At 58.7% G+C, this 23,860-nt stretch overlaps 1 protein-coding gene across 4 annotated transcripts in view; it reads right to left on the bottom strand.

Moving 5' to 3' along the window:
• TMEM240 (transmembrane protein 240) overlaps window positions 1-21,224 on the bottom strand; it is a 50,719-nt gene extending 29,495 nt beyond the window's left edge. For 2 of the 4 annotated variants that reach the window (XR_016438622.1, XM_090023127.1), the window contains exons 1-3: window positions 20,882-21,196; window positions 20,558-20,664; window positions 4,623-4,831 (exon numbers count right to left, since the gene is read on the bottom strand). Coding sequence is in view for 3 of the 4 variants with exons in the window: in XM_090023127.1 (XP_089879253.1) it covers window positions 4,623-4,831; window positions 20,558-20,664; window positions 20,882-20,932 (367 nt within the window). In the remaining variant the exon portion in view is untranslated. The other 2 variants (XM_090023130.1, XM_090023128.1) reach the window with 2 other exon arrangements.
• Window positions 21,225-23,860: the final 2,636 nt, after the last annotated feature.

The raw sequence follows: 23,860 nt of genomic DNA, 5'->3' as shown, positions 1-23,860 counted from the left end.
GGGCTGGGGCTGCGGACCCCAAGGAAATGGGACTCAAGTCCCATCCAGCACTCACTATACGCACAGCTGTAGGCAGGTCCCCAGCCAGCCTGCTGGCAGCCTCCTATCCCCAAGCCCTGCAGGGTGCTGGATTCAGGCTCTCAGGCATTCATCCCTTAAGTCTCTCTCTGTTCCTCCCTTTCGCCACCTGGGAAACACAGCCCCAGTGATAATTACTCCCTGGGCTGGTCACGAGAGGGTTCATTAAGAGGCTACAAGTCCGCACACAGCACAGCCACTGGGCTATTTCCATTTCCAGCCCCCATCACCTACAGACACTTTATTCTGCCCCGAGTTCAACGCCGTACGGTCGTTTCCCTCCAGCACCTGGGCCGTCCGTGAGCCCACGTCCTACAGAGGTTTATAGCCCTTCGCACCAAAGCCACCTCTTTACCCCCAGGCAGAGTCCCTGTGCTGGCTTCTCAATCCAGATGCCAGCAATGAAAAGCAGCCTGTGCGTCTGTCCTGCGCTGAAAGACCAGCTGCCTCCCCAACCCCTTGAGGGGAATTACAGGAGGCTGAAAGCACAGGGAGAGAGATGTGATGTCCACACCCATGGGTGTGCTGCTCTGGGATTTACCCTGGAGAGAGAGCCCAAGCATCCTACCGAAGGCCTGGGTCTCCTGCATGTCCCCCACCATCCCTACAGCTTGTCCATCCATTTTGCTTCAAAGCATTGCCAAAAAGAGGCAGTTTGGACTAAACAGCAGGAGAAAGTCCCATTTTCTGAACTTTCATTAAAGAGAACCTGAAAACGTCTCATTCTGGATGTTGAAACCCCCTCGTTTTTTTTCTTCTTATCCCCCTTCTTTTTTTGGGATGCAAATGAAAAGCCTTCAGTTTGCTTCGAAAGTACTATTTTACAGAAGAAGAATCCCCTGGTCTCCCGAGCTCTGGGTGCGAGGCAGACAGGTCAGGTCTGCCACCAGGTAGGAAGTGGGTCCTGCCCTGAGCCCAGCGACGTGAGTATGAATCTGGAGTCCTTCCACTGGAGTCGCTTTAGATTTCTCTCCTGAGTTAACAAGATAGGGCCCGGGGTGGACGCTGAGTTGTTTCACACCTTGCTCTGTCAAACGGACTTAATACCATCTGCCTCCTTTCTTCCCCATGTGACATGATCCTGCCTCACGTGCGACGTGTGCTGGGAGCCCCACATGGGAGGGCGCCAATAGGAGGCTCATGAATCAAGAGACCCGTGTGGGTGGGGACGCATCAGGCCTCAGGAGGCTCCCCTGCCCCTGCCCCTTCCCGCCCCTCCATCTGCTTCCCCGTGCGCCTCCACGGAAAGTATCGGCCCCGGGAACACCGCTTCTCCGCGCTGCACATCCATCTGCTCTGGGAGCAGATTTCCTGGGTCCCTGGGGATAATTACACTTCCCTCTGCTTTTTTGTGCATCTCCGCAGTATGTTGAGGCTGGGGAGGTCAGAGCACCGTTGAGCTACATGGTAAAACAGGACCTTCCCGCCAGCTGCAGGACTCTCGGCATCACCTGAGCAAATTACCTCCAGCCAGCCTGACTGGGATAGGAGGTCACCCTTCTGCCTGCTCCAGACAGGCCCGATCCACCGAGACTTAGACTGAAGGGCTGCGGACTTGGGGGGCATTGCACTGGGCTCCACCCTGCCCAGTGCCAAGAAGGGCTTCTCCTCTGGGAGAGGCAGGGGTCCGAGGCTGGACAGCAACAGCTGTGCAACCCAACAGAGCCAAGGGACCGCGAGGAGGCCATAAAAGCTACCAGACATCTCCTCCCCGCTCGTGTTCAACGCCCCCGGCCCCGGGAGTTGCCCTCTATTGACACTTGCAGAGTGGGTGCCACGGGGCCAAGGGTTCAGCCTGCATCCACCCAGGTGCAAAGCAGGCCCCTGCAGCTTCGCAGCAGTCTCTTCCCTTGCTGTCACCACCAGCCCCAAGAAAAGCAGAGGGTGCAGGGGAGAGGCGATCTGACCGCCCACCTGGGAGCGGCGTGGCATGATCCAATCGCCTCCCCCTTCTGAGACGCAGTGGCCAGACTAGCCACGGCACGGTGCTCCTCGGGCTGACCTGCAAGGCCCAGCCCAGAGAAACAACAGGTGGCTCCAAGTCCCCCATGCGAGTCACCAGGTGTGACCCCCAGCTCCTGGAGCCTAGTGAGCACTGGGAACCTGCTGCCTCTTTGCAGGCAAAGGGGAATTTTCCAGGTTGTGCAGAAAGGCTGGAAAGCCAGAGTCCTCAGAGCTGAAGAAAGCCCTCTGGTCTGGTTGTTTGGCATGGGCTTTGCCACTCCAAGGCAAGATAAACCAGGCAGCACCTTCACAGTGCCCACAGCCTGGGCTTTGCTCCTCCGATTGAGGAGCAGGGGTTAGCAGCACTCCCATGTCCCCGGCGAGGGCCCTGGGACGACCAAAGGAGAAGCTTCCTCGGCTGCTGTGTCACGTTCAGGGAGACAACCTGGCCTGACGGAGCACCCCCACAGCAGGGGCTGAAGAGGTATTTTCCCCAGGGGGCACAAAATGAATACAAGCTGGGAGCAGCGTGCCTCCGGGGGCCAGTGATGGGACTGCTCTTCTGTCCCAGGATTTTAAAGGGACTTGCTTTGACGGATGTCAACGACCCTTTGGACCCTGAGCACAGCCCAACATCCCAGAATTCCCTCGGCTTGAGAGTACTTTCAGGCCCCTCCCAGCCCGGGGGTACACGCATGCACATTTTCCAAAAATGCACGCATTCGGTGCCTTGCACGCGCTCACGCACAACCCGCCAACAGCACTCAGGCACAATGCTTCAGCTGCCAGGTGGGGGCACTCACCTCTCCCCAGGGCGTGGCCTGCCCTCCCCAGACCCAGCACAGCCACCATCTCTGCGGACTTGAGGGGTAAACCCCTGTTCGCCTGCTAGACCGGCCCAGGACACAGGCCCCCAGCGGGAGCTCCCCCAGCTCCACAGCGCAGCCTCCAGGGATGTCCTGCTCGAAGGGAAGGGACTGATCTTCCCCACCTGAGCTCTACTTTACCCCGCTGCACATTTCCATCTCCGGCCTGGCAGGAACAGACGGTGTAAATCACCGCCCTGGTGACTACCCCAGCCCCTTTAAAGGCTGCAAAACATTTAGACACAGGAAGGAAAAACAGAGGCATGAAGAAAAGAACAACTGGCACCAGGCTGTTCTTGCCTTTGGGTTGCTTGATACTGCCTGTGCAGACGGTTTCTAGGGGCCTTTGCTTAGGGAGTGAGCGCACTTCGCTTTCCATGCCTCAGCCAGATGCGTCACCGAGGGACTCGCTCAGCGCCCCACAGCTGCGAGACCCCTGCTCTCGCTCGCTCTCTTTCTCTGCTCCTGCCCCAGCCCAGGCCTGTTTCCACCGCAACTCCCGACATGCCAGCCTGCCATGCAAGGGCGCCCGGCTGAATAGCTTAGACCTCAGAGGACTCCCCCTCCCCACCACAGCCACCACCAAACATTTGCTGCCTCTTCCAAAGCAGAGGACTAAACACCCTCGAGAGAGTCCTCATTCAGAAACGGACTGCTCCAGCAGGCTGCTGGGGATATGGAAAGACTAATGAGAAATGAATGTACTTTTGATGGAAGTTTTTGGAAAGAGGGAATGAGCCTGAATAATTAGACGGGGGTTTTTTAATAGGTTTCCAAATAACTCTCTCTCTCTTTTTTAACCCAAGTTGTAACTGAACAGACGTTATAAACCGGGTTGCAGAGAGAGTGTAATTTGCAGAGACGCTGATTATACAATGGGATTTCGAGTCACCCATTATTTCCAATCAGTTTTCTCTCTCTTATTTTCCCTCCTAGTCACGACAGCAGGGAAAGACTGTGGTGGGAGAGCATGGGTTGGGAGGGCAGAGAAACAACAGGGGCTCGCTGTCAGGGGAAGGCCAATGGACTAGCTGGGCCAGGGGCTGGACGCGGTATGTGGTGTCCCATCTTACCCTGTCCCACCTCGTTCATCCCACTGCCAGGATCACTCCCTGGATTACATGTGCAACCGTGCAGACAACCAACACGGCAAACATCCACACAACCCACCACAACACATCCCAAAGTCCGCACCGCCTTGCTGATTCGCAGAATCGCACACGTTTAGGGCTGGAAGGGACCTAGTGAGATCATTGGGGTGTGTTTGTGTACGTGCCTATTTCCATCTGATCTCAGAGCCTTTGATTTATACGTACATACCAAGAGCAGCTTCCCACTGCAAGGGTCTACCTCGTTGTCAATATAAGCATTAAAAGACTGACCCGAATGTTGCTCATCGGTCAGGCCTTCAGCTCACACATGGACACAGGCAAACGCTATAGTTTTCCATGACTGTCATATACATTTCATTTTCCAGCAAACACCCCTGGCTCCATGTTATTCTGGTTTGCTGCAAATGCCCTCCTTGAAAAAGGGGGACTTTCAGGTAACCATTTACAGGTACACCGGCAGAGAGATTGAGAATCCAGCAAAGCAACACATACTCTCTGGAAAGGGTCTTTAAACCAACACACATCCTACAACCCCAGTCAACAATTAAAACACCCTTGGATGAGCAAGAGGGCTCCAGCACTGCTGGCGGGGTGGGGGTTGCGGCGCCAGGAAGGCACTTACCATACCGTCGGCTGGTTCTCCAGGCTCGCACGGCGTAATGGAGAACCCCGTCCATCCACACCAGAAACCAGCTTATACAAAAGCCCAGCAAAAGTCCCAGCATCAGATCAATCTCCTGTTTGGTTACATTATCAGTGACAAAGTAATTCTCCGAGGAGTCCACCACCGACTGGTCTCCATCGTACGGAATAACATAATGGACGTGATGCCTGTGGGGAGGACAAGCAAGGAGAAACAGTCAGTGGGGGAAAAGCAGAAAACATTCATCGCTCATCAGCCTGGATCTGCTCTGCCAGGACTGGGGCGTACACTTCGTCTCCGAAGAGCTATCAGCTCTAGCAGGAAAATAAATGCTTTCCTGGCCTTTATTTTTATCGTCAGGGATGCCCAGGAGTCAGGGCTTAGCCTGGGTTAAGTCACATCACCTCTCCCTGCCTCAGTTTTCCCATTTGTAAAGTGGAAATAACAGCGCTGTCTCCCACAAAGGCAGGCTGAGGAGAGAGCTGCCAGTGCAGGAAGAGGGAAAGTATTATAAGAGGCCAAATTTGCAACAAGTTCAGCTTTATTTTCGTCAAAGGAGATGCACCTGCTTAAGCCGGTGGTTGTTTTGGCCCAGTCTGCACTAACATTAGCATAGTTTGTTCACGTACTACTGGGATCACAAACACAACAGCACCCGTGCGGCAATACAAGGCTGATGGGAGTGATAGAAAAAACAGAGGAGATGCAGCGGTGCCAGCCCTAATGATTTCATTGCACATCTCATGACTTGTGTTGTTGCTCTTAGAGCCCAGCTCCTCGACCTTGGCATATGGGAACAAAGTACCTTTGTGGCTAGAGGAGCTGCAGGAAAGAGCTGGGAAATGCGGTCTGGGAGGACTCAAAACTGGAATCCACAGAGGAAGAAAAACCCTGCAATTTCTTGCTACTTGCAGTCTCTCGGGATTTCAGATCCAACCTCCCCATGTTCTGCAGGCTGCTTTGGGGTTCTGCACATGCTTTGGCCTGGTCTCCCCACAAGTCTTTACATTTTAATTATCCCGATGCGGTTCAAGAGCGGTACAACCCCTTGGCTGGACACAGAGCAGAGCGGAAAGCCTAGCTCCTTTGTGTCTGGAAAGGGGAAGGCGTGATACTGGCAGAAGGCAGCTTGGCTTCACCTTCTAGGAGTAAAGCTGGCCGGTACCAGGGTAAAGCACACCACGGGCTGCCCTGCTGTAACTCCAGAGGCAGAACAACTCTCTGCTCCCAGCTGGACACAGGGCAGCACTGGGACAGCCCCGGCCTTGAGGCTGCAAGCATGGCACGGCATGGGTTGTGTGACAACAAGCCCAGGAAAGTGTCCAGGACCAGAAAATGCAAAGATCTGCTCCCAATATATTCTTAAGCTGACACCAACCAAGGAGGATGAGGGGCACCCATACCCTTCTGGCAAGGACCTGTCCCCAGGAAACCTCCCTGCTCCCTGGGAGAGAAGCAGACACATCAGTGTGGCGACTCCTGCTTTGTGCTGCCCCCGATCCCTCCCTGCAGTGTCCTGGGACTGAGGCATCGTCTCCAGGAGCAGTGCAAGAAAGGGCATGTTGCACGCATCAAATAGCTGGTGGGTAATGGGGATGGGCAGCCGGTCCATCCGGAAGTGACCGTTAGACCCTGCATGAGTGAAGCAGGTGGGAAAGCCACAGAGGCGTTCCCCCCTAGATCGGACAGCAAGACACACTCCTCGCCAGCTCAATGTCAGAGCAGCCGGCCCTATAGACACTCCCGGTCCAAGCTGGCACACTCCAGCTCCCTCCACAATACCCCGTCGCTTTGCAGGCACCAGGAGCTCGCAACTGCATTATCAGTGCTTGGCGCGCCTCACTCCAGGATCCCAAATCCCTCTGCTGACATGGAGCCAAGCAGCTAACTCACCCGACCCTGTGAGCTAGATGCAAGGACTGCATTGCTTACCTGAGATGCAGCCACCTCTGGGGTGGGGAGGCTGCACTCGTTCAGAGAGCAGACCACAGCCATACCCTCCCGCTGCCCAGAGGCTGGCACTGCCGTGGCCCCCCCACAAAAAAGCTTGGCAGACACTGGGGGACCCTCCTGGAGCACTGGAGCAGGCAGGGTGCATGCAGCTGGCATCCCTAACGGCTCCAACTCAGCAGAGAGAGAGAAGGAGGGAGACCGGAGGGTGAACTCGTGGAAGGAGCCTCCAGGATGCTTTAACGCCTAGAAGCTGGCAGGGACGGGGCGATGGGGATACGGGGCTACAGCCGGGAAAGCAGACCAACCGAGGGGGCTGGGATACAGCGAGACAAGACAGGGTGACAGCGTCTGAGACAGGATGCCGTGAAACTCCCCTGTGCCGCCAGGCCCCTGGAGCCCGCGCTCAGCTGGGTCCCGGCCTGCCCAGCTCCCGCTTGCGGGGGGACCGGGGCTGCCGTGGCAGGTGCTGTCGCTGCTGGTCTGCAACCAGGGAGCCCGCGCAGGCCAATCAGCGGCGGGGACAAGCGCTGGTAACCACCACGTGCCTGTCAGCATCCTCCAGCCTGCATCAGGCCACTGCAGAAGCCGAGTCACTGCAGCGCGGAGCCCCAGCCAGGGCTCCCCGCGCAGGGGGGCCGGGGCACGGCCAGCTCCCTCCCCTTCCCTCCCTGCACCCCGGCACCAGGCGCTCCCTGCCCCCCTCTGTCACCCAGCCCCCCAGCCCATATTCATGGGGGGGGGGGGAATCATTCGCTGGAGGCCTCTGAATATGCATGAGGTGCAGGATTCTGAATAATCACGCCTGAGAAACGTCCAAATATTTACACAAACAAACCGCTGCTCAAAGGAACCTACTGAAAACAGCCCTAATCTCGGCGGCGACTTAATGCAGGCCACCTGCGGGAGAGGCGCCAACCTGCCAGCCGCGCCGAGGGACCCCGGGGCTGGGATCCCTGCTCGGCACCCGGGCCCGAGGAAGGGGGGCGCAAGGCATGGGGCTGGCCTGCTGCCCACTCCCCGGTGCCGGGAGATCGGGCAGGCAAAGGAGGAGGCTGAGCCTGGCAGGACCCCAAGGTGACCTCGCAGGGTCCCCGTGCAAAGCCAGGGGGTGGGGGACTGCTCCCGAGTGATGGCTCCGGCATGAGCAACCGCAAAGCCACAGCCCAGTTGGCCCCAGAGTCGAAGCGGCACAAGGCAGCTCTGACCCTGCAGCGCAGCCAGCTGCTTTATCGTCAATACAGGGGAAGCTCCAGGGGCTTCAGTGCTCATTTCCTTTCAGCTTCAGTAACAGCCTGTGGGGGAGAACAAGAGCCCCCGGCGCAGCCTAGCCACAGGCGCCAGGAGTAGGGCAGACTTCAGCTCTCCACACACAACACATCATGTCACTGAAATGCAGCCACTTCTGGGGTGGAGGCTGGCAGACGTTGCCTCTCTCTGCACCAGACATTCAGGAGGCGCTCTGCTCCAAAGGACAGGGCCCAGAGATTTCTGACCGTCACCCCAAGCCCTGGCTCTGAAGGTGTCATGCTACTGGAAAACATCCCACAGAGGCACCACTATGCGCAGGATCAAAGAGCTCAGCAGGGTCATTGGGGAGCCTCCAGGCATCTCTGCACAGCCACGGAGTAGAAATACACTGGGGTGTGTGGATGATGTCACCCCACACCAGGTGACAAGGCCACTTCCAGCTCCATTGATGTCGCTTTTCATCCACAAAGACACCCCCAAGGCCTCACCACCACACAGACACCACAGCTGTTTCGTACACCACTGAAATGCAGCTACCTCTGGGGTGGAACGCAGCAGCTGTTAACCAGCACACAGACCCAGGTGCAAGGCAGGGTCAGCTATCCTTTGCACAAGGTGCTGAGCCAATGAAAAGCGCAGGAGCGATTTTAGGGATGCTTTGAGCGGGGGTTAGCAGGGAGGGAGTCTGAGTTGCAGGGGGGAAACGAGACCTCAGGGTGAGGTTTCGTGGAAGAGACAAGCCGTCCATCAGCAAAGCGTGCCGTGAATACCCTGCTGCAGCACCGACGGGCATGTCCCGAGCCTCCAGCACTAGGCATCTAGATCCACACTGCTAACGCCCCGGAGGGACCTGAACACCTGCTGTTAGAAGAGCAACCACACGGCCCAGCCTGCAGTGCTCCCTGGTCCCTGCTCCCGTCAGGAAAGGGGCTAGATGCAGGAAAGGCGCCCATCATAAATCAAGAAAGGCAAATTCTCTCTGCCACCTCCCCCCACGTCGGGGTCCAGAGAAGCCCTCGACGCTCTCCATCCCGCCCGAGTCCTGGGGGACTTTGCCGGAGTTATTCGCCAGACACTGATACACGAGCTCAGCGAGCTATTAATAGAGCACAAAGACCCGGGGTCTCCGCCGGATGCAAAGAGAATTTTAAACCGAGTGTGGGCTCCACGGCTCCGGGGTTTCCACTGACCGAGGGAGCTTTTCACCTCCAGGGCTAAATGAGGCCTGGCCACCGCAAGCCGTTACCATCTGCTAGCTCTGAAATTAGCCCAAGAAAGTCACCTCCAGGCCAGCGCTGAGTCCTACAGAGGGATGGGCAGGCAGAGCGATGTCCCCTTTCCCTGTGCCGGGGCTGCACCCTGGCCGGCCTCTGCATGCACCTGGGGGGAGCTGGGGAGGCAGGAAGCCCCAGCCTTGCCCTGATGTGACCTCCATGCCTCCAGCTCCTTGGCTGGGGTGGACGGTTTACGGCTTGCTGTGCCAGCTCTGAGAGGCCTCCAACCTCAGGGCATGGCCCAGGGGCATGCTGCAGAGGTGTTGCCAGCATCAATCAGCCACAGCACAACCACGCAGCCCGCCCTGTGCCGAGGCGAGGTGCCAAGCCACGCACAGGAGCCCACAACTGACTGGGCCATGGAGCGAGGTGGGCTAGGGGCAGGGCTTGGGCAAGCATGAAGGTGCCAGGCAGGGCCCGGAGCCAGCATCCAAGGGTCAAGCAAGGAGAAATGAGGGAGGCTGTGCAGGGATGAGCTCACAGCACACAGAGGAGCTCCAGCATACCCCAGCCTTTGGAATGACCACCCCCTTGGCATCTCCCAGCTGTCCCCCCAGAGACAGTGTCTCTGCCACCATGGGAGAGGCTCCCAGCTGCTGGCCTGCAGGTGCAGCAAACCTGCAGCCGGCAATCGTCTCACTTACATAAGGGCCCTGGGGACTGATTAGCGCTCTCTCGGGCCCCTTCCTGGCACTCAGAGCCAACCAGCGCATCGTAGCAGGCTGGGAGAGGCTGCTTGGGGGCCAGAGCTAAGGATCTTGCCTCTGACCCGCTGTTTGCTGGGCAACTGCCCCAGAGGGGCTGCTGAATGTGCCCTGTTCCCGGGCACTGCAGGGGGATGCCCCTCGCTCCCCATCCCCCTGCCTGATGCATCCCATGCCGAGGACTATCGTGGCACGCCAGTGATGCTGGCAGGCCCGTGCCGGGCCACGCACCACAGCTAGGACCAGCTCAGCACCCCTCAGATGAGGCTGGCCAGGGCAAGGGGATGTCCCAGATTGTGCTACTACAGCAAGCCATCACCAGCGCTCCTCCTGGGAATTAGTCTGCCCACTACCTGCTCCCCACGACCTCTGCTTCTGGCTGCCACCTGCCGTACAGCGCTAGCACACAGGCAGCGGCAGACCATTTGGGTCTGGGGTGTAGGAAACCCAGAGGTTTGGATCCTGGCTGGAGGCTCTTGCTGTTTTGCTGCAGGTCAAGTGAGGGCTCAGGAAGGACTTTTCCCTTCGGTCACGCTGGCAGGGCCCTCAGCTGCCACCCATGGCACAGCAGACGCCATCTTAGCATTTCAGGGCAGCTAAAGTTTGAAGTGGCACCTGTTTTATCCTGGGGAATGACTCGGGGCAGGTGCACCGTGCAGCCTGGACCAGGTCTAGCCTGGACAAGGGCCTGGCAGCTCTGTGTCCTCAGGTGGAAAGCAGGTGAAAGGAAACCCTGTCCGCAGCCCCAGGGAGCAAAACATCCTCAAGGAACATGTCAGCTCCCTGCCAGCAGTGAGGGGGACGAAAGGCCGGACACCCTGAAGACCCCGGCACCTATTTTGGCACAGGCGTGTCCTGGGAAAATAGAAGCTGCGAGCTGTGAGGCGCTTTGGAAACAAATCCCAGGTGCAGGGTCTCAGTGCCATGCTTAGCTCTGCTGGGCTCACTTCCCAGTTGGATCAGCAGCCTTGCCCCTCATTTCATGCCAGTGGAAATGGCCATGCTCGCCCTGTGTGTACAAAAGGGGTGACCGGATGCTCTGTCAGATCTGGGGTCCCTTGTTGCTTGATGCGGCCCACGCACAGAGCTAGACGGTAGCCCCCGTGCATGCCAGCCCGACTCAGGCAGGGCACAGAAAGGAAGGTGCACGAGCCCCTGCTCTGCAAACAGAAGCTCCCCCAGGGAGTAAGTGGCAAAGCTGGGAGCAGCGCCCAATCTCTCCCAACCCACCTCCAGCTCCTAAATCCCCAAGATACAACATGGGGCCATGCATAGGGTGAGAGGGAAGACCTGCACCTGCAGGGCACGGGCACGCTGGAGGGGGTGCGGCCGGAGGGTGCTGGGGCTCCTGACTGACGCTAGATGGTGCTGCTCCTGAACCATTGCCTGGCATCATCCACTGGCCAGCTGCCCGGCGCCTGGGATCGCTATCGCCGTGGCACTGCCCGGGCTGAAGGTTAGCCGTGACACCCAGCGCACGAGAGAGGCCGCAGCTGGCAAGATGCATCTCATCCCGGGACGCTCCCAGGCCATGGAGGAGGAGGTGTGGCAGCGCCCAGGACCCAGGAGTCCTGCACCCAGCTCCCTGATGGATGAGCCTTTCCCTGGGGCTCTTCAGCCACCTGCAATTTGACTTCCTACCTGGCTACTGCAGCAAGCCTGAGGCCACCTGATGCTGGGCTGGCCTGGCTGTTCTAGGGACTGGGCCTCAGGGACATCTGCAGCTCAGCTGAGCTGCACCAGGCATCATAGCCCTGCTCCAGCGTCTCCAGGCAGTGCTGGGCTTTGGCATGAGCACTGGGGCATTCCAGCTCCAGCCCTTCCCCGGTCAGCCCTGCTGCCCAGATCTCACTAGCTCCTGCCTATGTTAAATGTTTCTCAGCCCTTTCTGACTGCTCTCCGGAGACAAAAAATATGCACCAGTGCCAGGTGCACTGCGCACACCAGCACCAAACAGAGCCACCGCCCTGCCCCTCGCAGCACTGCCAATGCCCTGTCCTGACCCACCGCCCCTCCAGCTTTCCAAGCCACGTATCCACGAGGGCTGCTGGTGACACTGAGTGTGCTGGCAGGCTGATGCACCCAGGCACAGCTAGGACTCCCGAGCTGCCACCCCGGGACACTCTCCAGGCTCCGAATGCCTTTACCAGGCCAAGCCACGGCTCTGAGAAGCCAGGACACAGGCCATCTGTTCGCTGTACCAAGTGCTGTAAACGAGGCTCGTCCCATGGGATTCTGGCTGCCTTTCCTGGAGGCCTGTCCAGACCCCTTCAAGAGCCAGGGCTTGCTGCCAGGGCAGGGGGCCACGCTCCCAGTTCTGGCACGCAGGTGGGCACACACCTGACGGCACTGGCGCAGAGGGCCACGCTCCCTGTCGCCCAGGCACGCCACTTCCTCCTTCTCTAAAGAGAACTGAGGACAAAGCAGGATCCTCTTCCTTGGCCTCTCCGCTGAGGGCAAGTCCTGGCCAGGCTGGAGGGACACTCGCCAGCTACCGTCAGGTCCGAGCTGCCCCGCTCTCCTCCCACACGGCACACCATGGAGCGAAGGGATGCTGCGAGCTCTAGTGGAGACGGGCCCAGCTTGGGAGCCAGGAGAGCTGGGCTGAGTCCCAGTCTGGCAGGCGACCAAGGCCATGGCTCTGCCACAGATTGGCACAACTCTGCCAGGAGTAGGAAGGGGCCAACAGAGCTGTGATAGCAGCAGCCTCTACGGCAGAGATTACACCACCCACAGGATGCTCGCACTGATCTGGACAGGTGGGAGCCCTGTGCTAGTCCGAAGCCCAGCTGTCAGGCAGGCTGTGCCCAGCGCTGCCAGCAGAGCGTATTGGTGCCCTGACACTGGTACAGGTGCCAGCGTAACCACAATCCAGGCTGCCTCGCCCTCCTTGACCTGTCTTCTTCAGCCATAGCGGTGGGGGACGAAAGGCAGAGACTCTGTGCCTGTGCGACCCTGAACTCCTGCCTGTACCAACATACAGGTCAGAGCACCCCTCACTCAGGACCGAGCAAGATGCAGAGGGCAGCAGGGACATCTGTGTCGCACCTCCTTCCCCAGCATCACAGAGAGAGAGGGAGACCGCACCCCATCCTACACATGGAAAGGGGCTCGCCCAAGGTCACTTAGCAGGTCAGTGACAAAGTTGGGAACAGAGCCCAAGACTCCCACCCCCAACTTGTGCACACAAGCGCCTGCCCCATACCAACCCCTCTGTGGAGCAGCCCCAGCCGCCAGGGGCAGCATGTGTCCTGCTTTGACCACATCTGGACAGCACTGATACCCCTCAGTGCCTCTCCTTTCTGTGACGTTGCCCAGATCCTGAGAGGCTGCCAGGGGACTTGCTGTTGGCCAGGAAGGTTCAGAGGTGGCAGTCCAGGAGGCAGCTGCTACTTTCTTCCAGCCCAGCCACCTTCGTGGTCCTTCCTGGCCAATACCTCCAAGCAGCAGCTTCCTGTCTGGGCTGACCTCCCTTTTGGGTATGGATATGTGGCTGCAGCACTCAGGCAGGACAGGTGGCTCCTGCATACACCATTTCTGCCACCCCACCTGTCCAGCAGGATGCTTCTGGCCCTCTGGTTTGCAGCAGGGAGTACTAGGGAAAGCCCTGCCCTGCACAGCTGGATCCCAAGAGATGCCACAGCTCCACAAGGAAACCTGGCCAGGGCCAGTTGGAGAGGTTGCACTGCCCTAATCACCCACAGCTCACTCCTGGGCCATCAGTTTTAATGGCAACGGGCAGACTGTTATCTTAGTGCCAATCTGGAGAGTCAAGGGTCGCCTTGCCCAGGAGAATCCCACTGCAGGATGCAGAGATGTCAGCTCCCATCCTCTCACAACGTGAGCCTGGAAAGAAAGGGGAAGCAGCGGGAACGGCTGGACACCTGCAGTTAATTGCTGCCCCCCTTGCCCTCTCTTGCAATTAAGGAGCACCTGGGCTTCTACACCATCTGCCTCCCCAGCTGGGCATGGGCTGACAACAGGCCTCAGCCCCATGGCGTCCCATGCTGAAGGCACAAGCGTGGGTCTCAAGCTGTGTGGACCACCAGGTCCCTCCCAGCCCTGGATCTTTCTTGCTGCTCCCTTGTTCCCATGCTTTCACCTAAGGGGCAGCACAGTCCCCGGACCACTTACCCTGGCCTCAGAGACTCGGCTCGAGAACCAGCACAGCGCCGCTGGCTGAATGGCAGCCCACAGACGGGGACAAGAGTACCTTTGCTCCCAGTGGGACTGTCCCCTTGCAGGGAAGCAAAACCTAACAGAAAACACTCCTTGGCACAGCCTGCCCGGTCACCTGCCATCCCTGGCACTGCAGACAGCCCCAGGCAGCTCCCAGCTACCCAGCTCCTTCCGCAGGACTTTCAGGCCTTGCTTGTGCTGGGGGCTGCAGCTGCCAGCAGTGACCGGTCACAGGTGTAGCTTCCCTGGTGCCAACAAACACAGCCCCTGTCTGCAGCCTGCCCCAAAGTGACACCCCACCACAATGTCCCCTTCTGGCCACGGGGCTCTCTGGGCACAGCAGGGAGCCACCAGCATAGGACTCCCTCAGGAGCTGGTGCTGAGACCTGCAGGACAGCATGTGTACTTAGCTCTTCAGCAAGGAGAGGCCACACTGGTCACCTCTGTCACAGCTTGGTATCACCAATGGGCGCCAAGGTCATCATGGTCTCTCTGCCACCACTCCCCAGATGGCTCCCTGAACTCTGCCACAGCTGCTGCTCCAGTCCTGAGCCCAGCAAAGCCTAACAGGTGCCCACTGGATGCCAAAATGTTTTAGGCCACTAGCTCGGATGCAGAGACAGGTTCCAGTAACCACCCAAGGTCATGGGCCAGGACAGGGACAGCACACTGGGAGGGGACACGGGGGTCTGTCCTTGTGTACGCTGCCCACCATCGTCTGGCCACGCTCCCTCCCCTGAGCAAGGTGCCGAGCCTAGGAACCCACCCCGTTAGCCAGCAGTCCCCTCTGACGGGATCATGGCCTGAATAAGCTGGAGCTCCTCAGGGATGGTTAGCGCCTCAATCCTACAGGCACTAAGCAGCCCCTTCGCCCTGGCCAGCTCCTACTAAAGGCCATGAGCTGGGAGAAGAAAGGCCCCAACAGAGCCAAGGCAGCTCCCACCATGCTGCATCCCTTCCTAGGGGTGAAGCAGCTATCTTGGGAAGATGCTGAGATGAACCAAGGACTTCCTAGTGGCGTTTTGGTCTATGGACAAGCCATTTTTGCTCAGCTTCTGAAGCATGCCCCGATCAAGAGTCACAGACATGAGAGAAGTCACATGCATGGGCCCCTTTGTTCCCAACGGAGCCCACATAGCATGGAGAGAGGGCAGCAGGGCTCCCCGGGCTCCTGCAGCGCTAGATGACACCAGTGACACCTTCGCCATCCATTACAGTGTAAGAGAAGCCAAGCACCCAGGCTGGTGCGCCAATCCCAGGCTCTGGCTGCTGTTAGGAAAAAGCCCTCGTTTTCCCCCGCAACTCAGCAAGTCTCCTCTAGAATCACAGCCAGGAGCCCTACCAAGCTGGTTTTACTGTCAATTTTCAGGGCAGGACAGGCTGTCAGCCAGGTTGCAGGCCAGAGATAGAGCGGGCAGGGCCAGGACGAGAGCTGGCAGGCTCCCACATGCTGCCCTGCAGGTCCCTGCACTGGGAGCTCAGCCCTTGCCCGGCCTGCACCCTGCCTCTCCGGAGCATGTGGACTCCAGGGGGACCCCAGCACGGCAAGGGTGACCTCTTCCACCACTATGAGTCCCGAGGTCCCCCATGCAGGGGTCTGATCCACCCCCTTCTCCTCAGACACACAGGAAAAAGGGTGCAGGACCCTGCCATGCCAACATGGAGCATCTAACAGCCCTGCTGGCATGGGACCCAGCTTGCGTTCATGCAGCGCCAGCCGGAGGAGAACGACACCTCCCCTCTTCCAACTGTCCTCAGCTAAGAGGGGCCTCAGCCAACAGTGCCACAGCCCAGACCACTGCCCTAACCCCTGCCCCAGCCTCAGCCTTCCTCTGGGGTTGCCAAAGAGCCTGGTTAAGCCTCGGCAGACATTGGGTTAGTGCTGGTTATTGGGTTAGTGTCTATGCAAGGACACTAGAGGACCCTTCCCAACCCCACCCCGCAGCCACGGCCCAGTGCCTAGGCCTGTCCTCAGTGCAGGGGCCATGCCGTGATGCCATGCTGTGGGCAGCATGCTTGCAGGGCCAGGGAGCCGTGCAGGGAAGGTTGTCTCTCCTCCAAGGTGAACTGTTTCTTTTCTATACACCCTGCTCCACCCAGGGACAAAATCCAGTGCTGCCTTTGCTCCCTGCCCCTGCCAACCAGAACCCAGGAGGCCCCTGCGAAAGCTCCCGTTGCCCAGGGCTCCCCAGCGAGCTTGGATCCAGTTATTCCCATCTGATGCAGCTGGGACAGCAGTAGTTACCGCAGAGATTCCCATCCACAACACTTTCCCAGCGAGGCTGCAGCCCGTCCGGGTGAGGATGATGCCTGCATTACCACCCCTCCCCCCAACAGCAGCAGGTGTAATTCAGCTGCTTCATCCCATCTTTGGGGACTGGACAGGGACCAGCCACAGGTCTCAACATCAGCAGCCGCACAACCACACTATGATCCTGAGCACCTGCTAGGGGCAACTGCATCTCACAGTATTATCTGTTCAGCTGGACCTCAGCGCACCTGATGTTGGTGGGAGGTGATTGCTACCTATGCAGCTGGGTGGACGGGAAACACCTGGGCCATGTTCCCCTCACATGTGCCTAACACACTTCTCCAGCTCCCTAAAGTATGCAGCAGGCTCTGTCATTAGTCTTTCTTATTCCTAAAGCACCCTAAATGGAAAAGTGCTGGCAAGAACAGTTGGCACCAACCCACAACGGAGCTCCTTCAGGCCAGGCTGGCGGCAGAGGCAGGATACAAAAGGGTTAACTTAAAAAGCTGATGCTCTCCCCCTCGCCCCCAGCATACAGGAGGGGCTGTGATAAGGTGCTCCTTGGCCTGGGGTCAGGGCCCTGTGGGTCCCACATTGCCAGGAGAGATGCCAGCCCACGGCCCACCTGCTACACACAGGAAGGGGAGCCCCTGCAAGGGCCAAGCAGCCACTGCCCCGCTCTGCTGCTTGCCTGACTGACACTAATAAGCACGAACCGTCTGGTGGTGGACAGAGCTGTTGGTACCCCTGGTGACAGCCACCGCTACAGCCACACCAGAGACAGACAACACCCAGTGCACGCTTCCCCAAACCACAGCCTGCAGCTTGCAGCAGGCAGGGATGTGAGAGCAGACGGGGCCTGGAAAGACAAAGGCCTGACAAATACAGCCAGACATGCACCCTCCTGCCTTGGCAGCTGTGCAATCAGGGTCCAGATGGACCAGGGGCTGAAAATACAGCCGCCCCTCCCAACATAGACACACACCTCTTCCCACGCAGGGGGTTGTGGACTGAGGGTACCGACAGATGAAGGGCTGAAAATACACACTCACACACACCCCCTTCCTGCTTGTGGGGTTGTGGATACAGCATAAAAAACAGATGAAGAGCAGAAAATCTTCCCCTCTCCCCACACAGCTCCTGCCAAAAGAAGCAAGGAGAAAAGGAGACGGAGAGCGGAGGCCAAGAGAACCGCCCTCCTTCTCACCTGCCCCGACTGAGGCCTGGCAATGGATCACGGACGGCCAAAAAGCTGCCCGCTCTGCTCCAAGCACGCGTGTGTCTATCTGCCTTTGGGGAGGCCTTTGTCGCCTATGCTGCTATCAGACAGCAGTAGTGCAAGCGGTCAGCTCAGGAGATGGCAGGGCTGGAGTGGTCACACCACCACACCCAATGCTGGCCTGGATGGCAGAGAGCCCACGAGCCATTCAGGCTCCAGCCCATCCCCAGAGTCTTTTAAGGAGCCCCTCGCGCAAGGATGGGGGAGTGCACTGTTGAGGGCGACTGCAGGGTTTCTGCTGGGGTGGTAGGTGTTGAGGACACTTGGCACGCCTGGGGCTGGGCTGACCACACAAGCCAGGAAGGTAAGGACCGACATCCAGTCCCTTGCTCTTGCCCTGAATCAACCAGTCTCCATAGCTGCCATTTGTGCTGGGGCTGGCAGGGAAGCCAGAAGGCCAGTGACTGCCATACTGTGCAGCGTGGACCTGCTTGGGTTTCCCAGCAAGCAGGTAAGGCCCCAGGATGAAACCAGGTCTCCCCCTTCCTTCACTCTCCAGGCTGCCCACCGAGCATGGCCCTACACGATTTCCTCCCGGGACTGCGTGGGGGGACACAAGGGACCCATCTGGACACAATTATTTACCCAGGTTAAACAACCCCCTTGACGGTGAGGGGATGCTCCAGGAGTCTTGCTGGGTTTGACACAGGGTTGGCACACCCTTGTGTGCTACTGCTCCCACCTCTGGCCTGGGATGTGCTTGAACACGCCAAGCTGCCCCACGCTCTCGGGATCGCCATGAAAACAACACGACCCGATGCACAGCAGAGGAAAAGCCGCCCAGGATGCATGAGCTGGTGCTACTGCTGGGCTATAGACCGCGCCACGGAGGTGGGACTCAAACACACTCCCAGCTGATCACAGGGCTTCTCCCCCTTGGCAGGCGCCTCTAATTTATTTGGATTTCCCCCTCCTTTCTCCTGTCCTTTCTAGCACTTCGCCATTCACTCACTTCCCCAGGAGTACGGCCTTCCTGCTGGTGTCAGGTTTTTCACTGTGGGACTCCATTTACTTCTTACTAGAGAATCGACTGAGCCCTCTAGTAACGAAGGTCCCTCCTCAAGTGTTGTGTGGGCCAAAACCTCAGCTGGTGTAAACCAGCATCACTCCACCACTTTCAGCTATGTACTTCATATAAGGTGATGATGACTTCAGCCAGACAAGGTAATGCTAGTCCCATTTGAGAGCCCAGGAAAGCAAAACACTGAGCAGGTAAAGCCATTTTCCTCCGAGACAAAGCCAGGAGCAAAAGGGTCCAGTCTGATCCTAAATCTATTAGATCACACTGGCTCCCCAAACAGGCAGAGTGGAAAGACAAGCATCTCCATCCATCACACCTAGAGACCAACCCAGGGCCACAGCATTCCCTGGATTGACATAGCCATTATTTCTTCAGAGCAAGGGAAAGCGGTGCCATTTCCCAGAGCTGTGCCAGCCTGTCTCCTCCCTCAGGATCTCTGCTCACAGCTTTGGAAGATGGTCGTGGCTCTTTCTAAGAAACAAACTAATGCCTCCTGGGGGAAGGGGGTGTTTAAACAGTGCCTCTGGTGACAGGTGAGGAGCTTACTCCCCAGTTCGGGGCACAAGGACCGCTGGGCAATCATAAGCTCTGGCACTGCTCTTCCACCCCAGAGCAACCCATGCTCCTCTACAATCTGCATGTCCTGAGAGGGCCTGTGCAGTGCAGGGCAGGGGAAAATTGGGGACAAAAGGACTGCTGCAAGCTCCCGTTATGAAAAATGCCAGGTGAATTTTAATGCCCTACACAGAGAGCAAAAATCAGTTGCAAGGAATTCTGTTCCTGGGCTGTGGCTCACACCCGAGGACCTCGGTGCCTAGGTATTTTGCACCTGATAACTACACTGCCCCAGGAGAATCCTTAAATACCTGCAGCATCGGGTCACCCAGCTAGCACAAGGGGACCCGGGGGGACCCCTGGAAAATGGGCACTCGAACCCTGCCTTGTACCGGCCCGTTCAGCATTTGGGTGGAAGGGTGCTGCAAGAAGGGCTCCGCTAGGGCCGGGGCTGAGAAGGGACAGCAACACTGGTCACCTTGGTAGAATAAAGCAAGGGAAGGGGACAATGAAAGGACAGAGGCATTCCCCCTCGCTAGGCTGGTCCCGGCCCGCTCCGGGCCTAACCCGCCGGCCGGGGACTCGGAAGGTGCGTGCCGCTCGGAGAACCGGACGCAGCCCCAAGCGGCGCACGAGGACCGCTCCGAATCCCTGCCTGCGAGGGCTCCCTCGACATGACCTCTACTCGGCAGCAGCTCGGACGCGCTCGGGCCCGCAGAGGCAGAAAATCAGTCTCACGAGCCAGCAGGCAACTTGGTGCAGAAGGGGCCCAGGCAGGAGCGTGGAGACGACCGTCTGCCGGGTGCCGCTCTACCTGGCCTCCCGCAGACCCCGGCGTCACAGCACAGAGACCTGTGCCTAAAAAGACCCGAGGCACACACCGCTCCACGGACAGGGTAGCCAGCCCCGGGCGACTCAAGAAACGATCTTACACGGAGACAGGGGACGAACCTCACTGTTACACAATCCCACACAGTGCAATGTCTGTCCAGTCATAAGCTCGTGCCCTCCTTAAAAAAAAGAAGGCTTTTCTCAGGAATCCCACCCTGTCTCTTCTCCATTTGTTAACAGCACCCTGGCAACCACCCCAATACCAGGCACCCGAATAAGTCAGGGAGTGAAAAACCACCGGGGGGGGGGGGAGGTTCAATGCCAGGCAGAGATGGAAGAAAAGCCTCAAAGTGACACCGTCCTCGAGAGCACCGTGCCTCCTTCTTTGGAGCCGCAACAGCAAACGCCCCAGCTCCGCGCGCACGAATCGGTGTCACGTCCCCGGGGACGAGGGAGAGGGGATGACGAGCCGAAGTTGCTCGCTTTCCGAGGGGCGAAGGAAAACGGGGCGCCGGGCTCGCGGGGCGGGGGAGGAAACGCGGCCCGGGGCGGGGGGGAAGGGAGGACGAGACCTCCGGGCGCAGCTGTCCCCTGGCGCGCGGGGGGGTGCGGGACTTACCGTCCACAGTTGCAGTGGCAAACTCGGTCCTCTCCTCGCAGATGCGGTAGGATGTAATTGTGAAACCGGTCCAGCAGCGCGTTCATGTCCATCAAGCAAGCTATTGCCTGTAAGAGCCCATAACCAAGGCATCGGGTCAACTCTAGATGGTGGAATAAAACATTGACTCGAGTTGGCTGGCGAGAGGCAGGAGCAGGCAGAGACAAGCAGCCACGAGCACACACACGCACGCACAACCAGAAAGGGGAGATGCGGGAGGCTTTTTGGAGGGGGGGGGTCGTGCCTCTCAAGGGGACGCGCGCGGGGACGGCCACCAGCTCTTACCATCACGACGGAGGCGCCCAGGACCATGAAGATCATGGTGTTCGCATTCATGGGCGTCAGGCGGCCGCGGACCCGGGCTGGCTCGGCCGCCCCCGCCCCGCTACTCCGCGCGGGGCCGCGCCGCCGCCGCCATCCGCCCGCCCGCCGCTCCGGGCTGCGGCTGCGGCCACCGCGGGCCGGCCCCGGGCAGCCGCCAGCGCCGCCCGCGCGTACGGACGGACGGAGCGACCCGGCCGCCGCCGCCGCCGCCGCCGCCGCCGCCGCCCGCGCCCGCGCCCGCCGCTGAGGGAGGCGCTGCCGGCCGCTCCCGCGCACCCGCCGCGTTACCTCGCGCACGCGGCGCCGCTCCAGCGCCGGATCGCGGCTGCGGAGGCAGCGGGCGGCGGGGGGGGGGGGCCTGGGGCTGGGCCTGGGCCTGGGCCTGGCTGCTCCCCTCACGGGCCGCCCCCGGCCGCAGCTTCATACTGCCCCCCCCCCCACCCCCAGCGGCCTCTTCATCGTACCCCCGGCGCCCTCTTAATTATGCCCCCCAGCCACATCTTAACACTGCCCCCAGCCCCCCTGCACCAAGCCCCCACTGACTCAGAAGCCAGGCAGGTGAAAAAGAGCCAGGCTGGGCCAGCTCCTGACTTGGCCCCAGCGGAGCCGCGCCATGGTGGAGCGGTCCTGCGAACACGCGGTTATTTGCACCTCGCCGGGCCTCCCTTTGCCTGGGCCGAGCCGGGGCTGCATGCCCGAGGGGCTCCCGTGACGGGGACCCGGGCAGCGCGGGGCTGCGCTTGGCACCTCCCTGGTTGTTCGTGCGGCCTTTGTTCTCCGAGCCGCCATGGCGTCTCGTCAGCTCCCCTTACATAAGGCCTCCTGTTATGTAATCTCCTTGCTTTAAGGAACAGTCATTAACCTAGTACCGGGTACCGAAAATACCAAAATGCTGTCACGTAATTAAAATTACTAAATTGTGTCCCCAAATTAGAACACAGATTACACTGCAGCTTATTTTCGAAAGAAGGTGCACATGCATAAAACATCAGCGATTCTGGGTACGTCTGCGGGCCGCGAAACCTCCTCGAGCGGGGCCAGGGCACCGCACATCCGCGCAGGAGCCCCTGGGATGCCTTCCAGTCCTGTGATTCACGCAGGCGACACCTGAGACCAGCATCGCCTTGCCTCAAGCGGTCACTGTGATCCTCACCCCTCCAGCCCCTCTCTCCAAGTCTCACCGAGCTGCAAAACGGTCTTCATGGTCTACAGGCAGACCTGGGTGAGGGTAATGCAGAGGTAATGCAGCTAGTGCTCTGCTCTTTGTAGAAAAAAAGGCATGCGTTTTTAAAGTAACAACCCAAGTAAATCAAAGCGGAGAGCAGTTGGCTTTTAAAATGACTCCCGAGGAATTTGGTGCGGCTGGAACTTCTGGCTGGCGCTCGGCCGCGCCGGCCTGAGCTGCCATCCCGCCCGGCCTCGCCGGCTGGACGGGGCTGGCTCTCGGGGCAGCAGGAAGGGCCGGAGGCAACCCGATAGGTGGCACTCCCGGCTCTCGAGTCAGCCCCGAGATGGCGTCGCACCATGGCATGGTCGCATATGAGCCAGTGTCACCAAAGGGAGTTTCTCACGAGAGTGGAGTTGTCGAGCTCGGCTCCCCCTCTTTTTTGCACTTGCTTCTGGGAAATCCTGTCCCCTGTACTCCCTTGCAAACCCAGCACTCTTCATCCTCTCCTAACCTGGAGGGTGGTGATGCTGCTAAATAGCCAACACTTCCCATCTCAGCCACAGCCAAGGGGCTGTTGGTGGAAAAGCCCCTTAGCACCCAGCTGGACGAAAGCAGCTCCGGCTGCTGAAGCCACTGCCGTTTTCCTACGGATCAGCTTGGAGTCTTTTGCACGCCCACCGGCACTTCCGGAGGCCTGGGACTTGATCGCCGCTATTAGCTTGCAAAGCTCTGAATGTTGTTAGCGGTTGTGAAATTCTCCTGCTCTTTGTTAAATCCAACCGCAGCGCAGTGTGTCTGAGTCAATGACCTCCCGTGGCACTGAATGATCAGAAATTCCTTCTCCTATAATCACTTCATTTAGTGGCTGGGAGCGAGCAGGGACAGGTATCATTCCAGCGCCAAGAATGGCCGTTTCCTTTACTCTGCTGTGCAAGTTGCAGGTTACATGACCTCCCGCCTCGCTCCCTGTAGCCTTTTGTTCATGCCATTGTTTTCCCTGCAGTCCTTCCCCTGGCCTGCTTGCCTGAAAGTCCATCCCTTTGCCATGATATTTCATGAACGTTGCGCTAGTGTCAGTTTTCTGGAGTACTGGTACGGCAAACGTGTGAAGCAGCAGCTCTCTGGCTGCTGTGTCTGCCCTTGCGGCTGTGACAATGCCACGCTTTTGCTTAATAACATCTCCCACTCGGTGGTAGTGCTACCATAGACCAAGTTTTTATCAGAGGGGTTTTTTCCCCTCACTGGCAGAAGACAAGATACTGGTGTCTTAACTGCTGTGCTCAGAGTAGGGGTTAAAGGCCTTGATTGTTAACATGCTGGTGGCTTAACAAGTGTAGTGCTACCACCAGCGGAGCTCCTGGGGGTACTGCAGCGATGGGAGATGTTAGGAGGAAGCTGACTGTGGACAAATCAATGCAGGCTGGCTAGGCCTGCACAGATGAAAGGACACCTGGTTTCCTATTTCATTTGGCACTTACTATATCTGGTTTGGGGAGTGGACCTGATTCTGATTAGCTGAGGCTTGGATAGCAACCCAAGGCAAGGAGAAGCTAAGGAACCCAAGGGATAGCAACCCAAGGAAGCTAAGGTCACCAAGGGATTTGTTTAGCAGCATCAACTGAAATGGGATCATGGTGTTAGTTACTGAAAAACCCTTGCCTCTGCTCTGTGCAATAGTTTAACAGGTTCAAACGGCTGCTTAAGCCCTTATGCTTTAGTAGCAGAGCAGTTTATAGTGAATTAGCTAGACCTGTTACCAATCCACCCAAGCT

The sequence above is a fragment of the Crocodylus siamensis genome, chromosome 12 (assembly GCF_052110815.1).
Source record: "Crocodylus siamensis isolate JL-2025a chromosome 12, ASM5211081v1, whole genome shotgun sequence".
NCBI lineage: Eukaryota > Metazoa > Chordata > Crocodylia > Crocodylidae > Crocodylus > Crocodylus siamensis.
Note: the sequence above shows the minus strand (reverse complement) of the source record. Positions and strands in the feature narration are given on the sequence as shown.